At 43.3% G+C, this 10,331-nt stretch overlaps 1 protein-coding gene across 1 annotated transcript; it reads right to left on the bottom strand.

The window, feature by feature from the left end:
* Nucleotides 1-5,630: 5,630 nt before the first annotated feature.
* Nucleotides 5,631-6,641, bottom strand: LOC136628841 (olfactory receptor 6N1-like). The gene has a single exon (XM_066604934.1). It carries the CDS (start codon nt 6,639-6,641, stop codon nt 5,631-5,633), a length of 1,011 nt encoding a protein of 336 aa, XP_066461031.1.
* Between the last annotated feature and the right edge of the window lie 3,690 nt (nt 6,642-10,331).

Raw genomic sequence — 10,331 nt, 5'->3', positions numbered from 1 at the left:
GCTTGTCGCGAGGTAGTGTTTCTTAGCTTCACTACGAGAGAGAGATGGTAGAGTCTCTACCCCGCTGTCTCCTGGGCTGAGGGCCCGCTACTGGTACATGGCACTACGCCTAAGCGCAAACCAAATTTATGAACCTATCACATTACAATATCTAAGGGCTTATTCACACAAGGGATATTCTCACGCGGGTTTTGTCTGACGCAATGTGCACAAAACTTGCACGAATATGAAATCGATTCTTTTGAATGGATTCACTCAGACAAACGCTAGTTTCCTTGCACCATTGCTGCGAGAAAAGAAATTATAGCACATTCCATGTTTGGGTGTTCCCTCAGAACCTCTCGCCCTTTGTTTTCAATGGGACCTTCAAAGGTATTGCATAGCACTCGCATTAGAGTGCAATTTGATGTTTCCTATTTAAGTCAATGGGAAATACTTGCAATCCTATCACACGCGTGATTGCAATTCTACAGAAGCTATGCAATTTTTGATCAAACACGCTTCGCATCGCCATGAAAATTGCACATTGGCAAGTGCGATTGGTAAGTTTCTTAGCACTATATAGTGCTTGCCATTATGAATGTAGCCTAAGGGTGTTATTTTATAACAGGACATCAGAATACAGGGAAATTTTGTTCTCTCTCCCTTTTGCGCCAAACATAGGATCAATTGCTAAGACAAAAAGCAAGGGAGAGAGAACAACCCTGTCTTGTCCCACAAGCAAGTAAAATGTGCCAGACTTTTAACCATTAACACTAATCAAACTACTAACGACCACTTGTCTGTATGTTTGTGTGTGAGTGATTCTCGTGCTCCACCCCTGGTAACGTCAATGCTCCGCCCCCTGGTCCAACAACATATATAAAATACAGAGTCTGACCGACATAAGAGCAACACAGTTAGGGCACTTGGAAGGAGAGGATAAAAATAACACACTGAGAATACAACTAAGCCGTTATTATGTCAGAAGACTCAACTCAGCAGTCCTGGCAGAAGACACTGACCTACGACAGAGATCCAGTGGGCTAAAGGATCTGTGGTGATGTCACTGCTGTGGGAGGAGCCAAGCTGTGTTTGTCTTTTGTGGTAATCAAGCTACTGTGAGTGTGATGTGCCACCAGAAACACTGGCACTATAGTGTTCTAATAATTACTAGTACTCACTGTGGGCCATGTCTATAAAAGTTGCTCCCATCTGATAAAGGTATGACCTATTACGACCCACTCCACCCATTCAAACACTTTTACTGGCTTTGCATCCTGTATATAAGAGGCAATTCATTTACCATTATTTTAGAAAAAGGCCCAAATAGGGCAGTAAGCAAATATTGCTTCCTACTACTAAAAGTATCTGATCCTTACCTAGATGTCTAAGGCCTCAGTCACACGGGCGCATCGGCACCCGTACACCGGCGCCGATGTGCCCGTGTGACTGCAGGAAGGAGACGGACGCACCTGCAGACGGCCGTCTGTCTGCAGCGCCGGAAGAAAGAACACATGACCGGCAATGAAGCCGGTCACATGTTTTTTCCTCCAGCGCTGCAGAGAGATGGCCGTCCGCAGGTACGTCCGTCTGCTGGTGTCAGTCACACGGGCGCATCGGCGCCAGTGTACGGGTGCCGATGCGCCCGTATGACTGAGGCCTAAGAGTGCATTCACACGAGCATGTGCATATGCATACATTGGTTCACACATGTACGTGCGCAAACGCGTGAATGCAGGTCCATGCAGCATCGCTTTCAATGGGGCCAGCGGCCGCATTGAAAGCAATGGGATGCCGACACCCCTGCACTGATTTTCAGGGGAGGGCTTGAAACAAAGGCCTTCCCTGAAAATCAGCAATGGTTTGTGTTGAAAAAAAAGCATAATTTTATATATATATATATATATATATATATTTAAAAATATATATATATATGTGTGTGTGTGTGGCAGCTGTAGAAGAGGAACTCTTCATCTCCACAGGAAGTCCCCTTGTCACTGAAAACTGTGACAGCACTGTCACAGTGTTCAGTGACAAGGGGACTCTCCGTGAGGCTGAAGAATTCCCCTGCCACAGCTGTGCCAGAGGATCGCGATGTTCTCCCATTGCTTTTAATGGGACTGGCGCTTCTTCAGTCCCATTGAAAGCAATAGGTTGCAAGTTCTGCAGGGATTTTCGGGGAAGGGCTTTAAATATAAGCCCTTCCCTGAAAATAATCCCTAGAATGTGTTAAAATAAAAAATATATATACTCACCTCTGCTCAGCTGCCGGAGCTCAGGTGCATCCAGCCTGTCTTCTCCCTGCACTGCTCTGAATATGTTTCAGCAGCCGGGGATTTAAAATCCCCGCCTGCTGAAAGGGTTGTATCTGATGGGCTGAGCGCTCAGCTAATCACAGGCAGCACTCAGCCATTCATTGAATGACACCTGAGTACTGCCGGTGATTGGTCACAGCACTCAGCCAATCACAGGCAGCACTCAGCCATTCATTGAATTCAAGGAATGGCCAAGCACTGCCTGTGAATAGTTGAGTGCTGTGACCAATCACAGGCAGCACTCAGGAGATTCTTTACTCCCTGCGCGGAGTACCCTTGTCACTGAACACTGTGACAGTGCTGTCACAGTAATTAGTGACAAGGGGACTCCGCGCTGGGGAATATTGGCATGCACCCTGGACCTATGATGCACGCATGTCCTATGTTTTGTAGGTACATGCCTGTAAAACACAGTTATGTGAACACACCATAGGGAATCAATGGTTCTAATAGACAATTGTGCGCACATAAACATACTCGTCTGAATCTACCCTAAAGGGGTTGTTTCATCAAGACACTGGCTACCTACATCCTCCTTAAAGAGAACCTTTTATATTGAACACATAGCATGTAATAGAGCAAGAGGAGTTCAGCAGATTGTTACATAGTTTTGTGGGAAAAGATTCAGTATAAGGCTACATGCACACTGACTGTTAAAAAGTTGCACTCTAGAAACTCGGGCAAAGAAAAATAGAGAATCGGATAAAAATCGGACATGTTGCAATTTTTTTTTACTCAGACTGTTTGTCCAAGTATAGAAAAGCCCATGTGAATACACCCATTCAAATGAATGTGTGTTATTACTGTCCGGTTTTCGGTCTAAAAATCGGACAGAAAACAAATCTGCGCATGTAGCCTGACTAGTATTTTTTATTTCAATGCCTGCTCAGTGTACGCTTAGGAGTCTAATGGGGGGACCTACTTAGTGACTGACAGCTAACTCTGCATACACAGTTATATAAGAAAGAATGTCAATCATGGGTAGGACTGCCCACTAGACTCCAAAGCCCGGAGTGAGTAAGAATTTAAATGAATAAGGTATAGTAACCTTGTAAGCATTCTAAAATCTAACAAAGAAGCTCTTTAACCCATTTTGGACCAAGCACTGTAAATGTATGGCGCTTGGTTCTGGGCTTTAACCAGCCGATTGTAAAAATATGGCACGGGTTTAAAGCCCCTGCTTCTGCAATCAAGTAGGAGCATATCGGGTTGTCAGCTGTTAGTCACAGCTGATAACCTGGAGGAGCAGGCAGAAGTAGTTTTAACCCTTTCTCCCTTCTCCTTTCCCAAGTATACAGCACTCAATGAGCGCTATGTACTAAAAAGTGAAAGTGGAAATATAATTTCCAATACATGAGCCATCAGTCACATGACCGCCGGGATTCCCTGCTACAGCATAGCTACAGGGTCCTAGCAGACCCTGATCAGCTGCCCTATTTTTTTCCTTCAGCTGCCAAAATTATTTTTGCCTCTTATTTTTCCGTGCCATATAGGGCTATCTGTTAAATATCTTTTTTACTGCCTTTTTTTTCCATTTTTTAGTTTTATTGGGGGTAAAAAGCTAAAAAAAAGATTTTTAACATTTATAGTTACTTTTTAATTACTATTATTTGTTTCAGATGTTTTGATTTATAATATGTATGTTTTGGATTACAGGGTGCATACGGTGACGGTTTTGATTTGCATCGGCTTTGGGTTATTTTCTTTCTTATGTATATATTTTTATTTTATTCTACAATTTTTTTTTACTTATTTATGTAATTATGTTTTTTACTATCTATGTCCCCCATGACTTCATACAAGACCTCTGGGAGACATTCACGTGTTTTTTTTTATCCCCAGTAGTGACACTAGTCACTGACAGAGCTGGTCAGGGATTAGTATGACCCTATAGCTCTGCTATAGCAGGGAATCCTAGCAGTCACATGATCCCCGGACTCCCGTAGTGGAAGTTATACTTCCGCTTTCACTTTTTAAGTACACAGTGCTTTTTGAGTGCTGTGTACTCGGGGAAGGAAAAGGCAGAAAGGGTTAAAAACCCCTCCTGCCTTCTCCTCCAGGTTATCAGCTGTCACTAACAGCTGACAACCCATCCTGGCTCTGATTGATTGCAGAGACAGGAGGCTTAAAGGGGTTGTCCCGAGGCAGCAAGAGGGTCTATACACTTCTGTATGGCCATAATAATGCACTTTGTAATATACATTGTGCATTAATTATGAGCCATACAGAAGTTATAAAAAGTTTTATACTTACCTGCTCCGTTGCTGGCGTCCTCGTTCCCATGGAGCCCGACTAATTTTCGGCCTCCGATGGCCAAATTAGCCGCGCTTGCGCAGTCCGGGTCTTCTGTAATCTTCTATGGAGCCGCTCGTGCCAGAGAGCGGCTCCGTGTAGCTCCGCCCCGTCACGTGCCGATTCCAGCCAATCAGGAGGCTGGAATCGGCAGTGGACCGCACAGAAGAGCTGCGGTCCACGGAGCAAGAGGTTCCCGGCGGCCATCTTCACAGGTAAGTATAGAAGTCACCGGAGCGCGGGGATTAAGGTAAGCGCTCCGGTAAGCTGTCTGTACGTCCCTGCATCGGGGTTGTCTCGCGCCGAACGGGGGGGGGGGGTGAAAAAAAAAAAAACCCGTTTCGGCGCGGGACAACCCCTTTAAATCCCCGCTGTAATTTTACATACATCTGGGCTTAAAGCCCGGGACCAGTCGCCGTATATTTACAGTGCCTGGTCCTAAATGGGCTAAATAATCTTCTAAATATATATCATACTTTTGAAAGCTCACTATAACATCATGACTTTTTGTTAGTCATTATAAGGTATCATATCTACAAGTTTACTGTGTTTGTCTCACTGAGAACAATCACATTATGACCTACTACCTAACATTGTATCAAACTATTTGTGAATCATCTGGGAAATGCCTGCTGCCAGACAGGCTCCATTATAATGAATGGGGTCCATAAGGAACACTTCAGGTCAGCATTTGCCGGATCTGCTTCTGCTTTTTTCCTTCTTTGGCTCATAAGACAGGACCAGACAACAGGTTCCGAAAGTGCAGATTTGAATATGGTCGTATATTTTGATCACTGGAAGTCTGACTGCTGGGACCCCAACTTTCCTGAAATTTGGAGCCCTCCATTCACTTCTGTGGGGTGGAGGAAAATTGCAAAGGGCATCAATCTTCCTTTGTCCTAGTAGTTGGACCCCCCGCGATCAGACACTTATTCCCCATCCTGTAGACAGGGGATAGATGAAATTAGTGGTAAAACCCCTTAAGCTTTTTCTATGATTGTAAGAAAAGTTCTTTCATCATACATGTAGTTTTGCAATGCTTTATAAAAATGTTATACTTGAAATCTGGATTTTCTTTATCATTTTCACAGCTCTTCTTAGGGCTTGCTTTATGTCTTCATTTCGGAGACCATATATAAGAGGGTTTAAAGTAGGAGTAATGATGCTATAGAACAGTGACACCACCTTGTCTACTTGGGTTGGAGTACTGTGGTCAGATCTGACATACATAAAGATAATGGATCCATAAAACAAACAGACAACTGTGAGATGAGATCCACATGTAGAGAGAGTTTTTCTTCTTCCTTTTCGAGAAGGTATTTTGGCAATAATAGATATTACTAGTCCATAAGATGTACTAATGAAAACAAAATTACCTAAAATGACAATGCATGCTAAAAGGAAGAAGATTGTTTCAATAATATAGATACCATCAGTGATACAAAAGTGGTGGAGCAATGGAGAAAAGTCACAGTAGAAGTGATCAATTATATTGGAACCACAAAAAGCAGATACTGAAAGGAATATAAGTGGCATCAATGGAGCCAAGAAACCCCCCATCCACGCTCCTAAAACTAAAAATACACAAGCTCTATGTGTTATAATACTATTGTATCTCAGGGGGTTACAAATGGCCACATACCGGTCATATGCCATGGAAGAAAGTAAGAAATTTTCAGTTGACCCAAGCACAAATAGGAAATAAAACTGGACAACACAAAATTGGATAGGAATAATCTTATCATCGGATAGTAAATCTCTAAGCAATCTAGGCATAGTGACTGATGTATAGCAAATCTCCAAAAAAGAGAATATGCTGATGAAAAAGTACATGGGGCAATGGAGTTTCTGATCCCAGTAAGCAACTGCCATTATGAGAAGATTGCAAGTTAAAGACATAAAATAGATTACAAAAAATGCAAGGAAGAGAAATGGTTGAATGCCTTTTGTAACTGGAAATCCCAAAAGGATAAAGTGTGAAAGGACACTCTGGTTCAAAAACTCCATATCTGGAAGAGAAATGTGTGGCATAAACATGATATTCTGACGCATGTGTGCCAAACTCAAGACCCGGCCCGCCACGTCATTTTATGATGAGGTCCAGACGCAGAAACACCAGGATCTTCTTTCCACTTTCCCTGAAGAACACAGGCAGTGCTTGGCAGAGGGGGTGGCACAAGCACAAGGAGCAGATGCCATCTTAGATTCCAAGCTCCAGAACGAACCTCCACCTCGCTCCATTCAGCAACTCACATGTGGTGGCTCAGCTCTGATATCCCTACCAAAGCATCCTAACCACCCTGCAAAGTAGGAAGCTCGGTGCTAAAGAGGTGGAAGTGGAGAAACTCCATCATAGTGGAAAGAACTCCATAGCCATGTTAAGGAGTAGTTACATTTAGGGATCATTCATACAGGCGTATGCAGTTTTGGTCTATGAAATATGCAACATTTTTACAGATCGAAATTGTGCTTCTTCACTGCGTATTTGGACCTACTTGGTTTTTTTGATTATGTATGCACTGCATTTTTCACATGTGCAAAAAAAAAGGGAAGAAGATCCCATAATTTCTTCTGCTTTCATGCATATATATGCAGTGAATATACATGTATCATATATTTACACAATCCCATTGGCTTTATGGGCAATTTTGATCCGTAATACAGACCAAAATAGGGCATTCTGTGATTTTTTTTTTATTGCACATAAAAAACACAAGTGAAAAACGCATGTCTGATTACCCCAATACAAATCCATGGGGTTTAGGCTGGATTCAGACGAACGTATATTAGCTGGGTTTTCACGCCCAGCCGATATACGTTGTCTCTCTCTGCAGGGGGGTGGAGCCTGGAAGAGCCAGGAGCAGTGCTCTGAGCTCCCACCCCCTCTCTGCCTCCTCTCCACCCCCCTGCACTATTTTCAATGAGGAGAGGCGGGACGGGGGTGGAGCTAATTCACGTAATTTAGCCCCGCCCCCATTCCGCCTCCTCTCATTGCAAATAGTGCAGAGGGGCGGAGAGGGGGTGGAGAGGAGGCAGAGAGGGGGCGGGAGCTCAGTTCCTGCTCCTGGCTCTTCCATCCTCCCCCCTGCAGATAAGGACACCGTATATCGGCTCGGCGTGAAAACCAAGCCGATATATGTTCGTCTGAATGCACCTTAAAGCTGTTCATATTATGCATGTAAAAATACGCCCGTGTGCATCAGCCCTTACAAACAGTCTTTTGAAGGCAACAATAATGCTGATGTGGCCCCTGATAAAAATGAGTTTGACACCCCTGATCTAGAGTAAATCCTTTATTTTGTTTTGTATGTGCTATGGAATAAAAATATATAACATTCAGTACAAACCTGTCCAAACGCGTTCCTCATATTTTTAAAAATGTTTTTCTGTAATTGATTTTCATTTATAATTTATGTATATGATCCTTCTTAAAAAACAGACCAAGTCTTCTTCCAACCAGCAGCTACTATTTACTCACTACTTCTTGCTTTGATCCCAGATGAAGATAACTGGAAGTTTACACCTAATTTGAATTCCTAAATTCAATTTTAATTTGCATCAGTTACACCTACTCAATATGTGGCCTTAATATGTGGCCTACACTACAGTCTTCCACATGTGAACAACTATTTTGGAGAAAAATATGTCCTTGAGTGTTTATTCAACCCATTAAGAACCATAATGTTCTAAAGACACCTTGTAAAATGGAGGCAAAAGTTGCAAAGTACCGTTCTTAATCAGGTCTTATGGCAACATGGGATGCATAAGAATTTGGATACTTTTACATGGTATAACTATCAGCCAAAAATTCACTCAAATGAGCGATTTTGACCAATAGTCATCCCGTGTAAAAGCGGGATCCGATAGGGTACTGAACAAGAAATCACTCATTAGTTTCTAGTCGCTTCAGCTCACTGAAACAAAGCAATTAATGAACGAATTCTCTCTCAGTGTAAAAAGAGTCGTTCATCTATAAATGACTACCTGTTCACAGTCAATGGAGACAGGCAGCCGGAAGAGATCTCTGGCACTCTCCGCTTCCATTCACTGAATGACTATCGCTCCTGTATGAAATGGCTGTCAGGTGCTTAAGCGCTCAGCAATCATTCAGTGTAAAAGCACCCTTTTTGAATAGTACACCAAGAATATGGTAAGTCTCTTATCACAGACGACACCTTCAGGGCTCAGTCACACGGGCGCCGATCTGCCCGTGTTTCTGGACGGTAAGACGGCCCCACTGCAGGTGCGGACGACTCTCAGCACCGGCTGGAAAAAAGAACAAGTGCCTTTATCTCAGAGTTTTCTGCCCTAGCCTATGCTCATTACTCCCAGGGGTTGACACACAAGCCAGTAAGTTAGCACCTCGTCAGGCCCAGTAACACTTATCTTGTTCTCTGCTGCCTGTTCTCCCATTTCTCACCATTTTTGGTTATCTGGGCCATTGCTACCTCCCATGGTGCAGCAGGGCTCTACATAGTTTCCCCTTTCTGCTTGCCAAGTGTAGGGGAGGGCAGACCCACACCTTCAGGGGGAAGCAAGCACTCACATGGCTCACGTTCCTCTAGGTATCCAAAGATGATTCGCACAGGCACTTATATCTTAGCTCTTCCTCCAAGTCATCACAGTTACCAAATTAGCCTCCAATTCTCCCTATCTAGTCTTCTGCGCTGGTGACAGTCTTCCTCCAGAAGCTCAGAACAGCACTGGTTGTGTCTTCTTAGGGGTGTTCCTCGACTCACTTCCAATTGCACAGTCCTGTTTTTCTTTCACATGGTTCTGTCTGATAGCCCATTAACATAATGATTATCTCATGGTGCACTCAATAGAGCAATGTCCTGTTTTAAAATAAAACCTCTAGGTATCCATAAATGTATTAATATACCTAACGCCTTGGTAGGCTAGGGCAGTAACATGCAAAGTTTGCTGATTTCAGAAACATCAATTGAATTTCTGTAGTACACATTAAAGATGCATGTAAATGTACATGAATGGGTATTGTAGGGACTGGTCTAGGCTATCCATGTCCACACCTCACCATAACTTGTATTCCCTACCTTCTCCCTGTCCCTTTTCCCCTAAATAATGACATGAACATCTGAAATGTATGGATAAATTTGGCCACAGCAGCCATTGTATTAATCAGAACTTAAAAACATGAATGAATACTTAAAGTATAACACAATGGGTGAAGATTGAAGCCACAGAAATCTAGTGCCACATATCTGTAATTGACTGTTTTTTTCTCCACAGCTGACACCTCAGGCTCAGGGGCACCATTCTTCACTACTGGTGGCTACCTTACAGGTTGCTGATTTCTGGATACCTCAACCCATCTATGTCCCAAAAGCCCCATCCCCACCATGAGTCCCCCCCCCCCCCCCAATTTTTAACCAACTTCAAGGACCAAGCACCTGCCACTGCTAGCACACCTTGATTCCTCAAGGATGCAAAGCACCCCACAAAACCAGGTCCACTCAATATCTCCCTGAATCACCAAGGCCCAAAGATCAATGCTAACAGCATTTAAATGCACTCCATCTGCCAACCAGTAATTCCAATGCCCCAATTCAAAATCAACATAACGCACTCCTAATTCCCCATTGTGGCCACAAAAGCGGAGACAGCTCTGTTCAATTTCACATGGGCCTTATTCAGCTTATACACTTAAAACATATTCCACCAGGTTTTACAAGGTATGATGTCACACTAGACTATAATCACGCCAAGTAAAAGGAACCAAAG

Source organism: Eleutherodactylus coqui, chromosome 5 (genome assembly GCF_035609145.1).
Source record: "Eleutherodactylus coqui strain aEleCoq1 chromosome 5, aEleCoq1.hap1, whole genome shotgun sequence".
In the NCBI taxonomy this organism is placed as follows: domain Eukaryota; kingdom Metazoa; phylum Chordata; class Amphibia; order Anura; family Eleutherodactylidae; genus Eleutherodactylus; species Eleutherodactylus coqui.
This window is presented reverse-complemented; position numbering and strand designations above follow the sequence as displayed.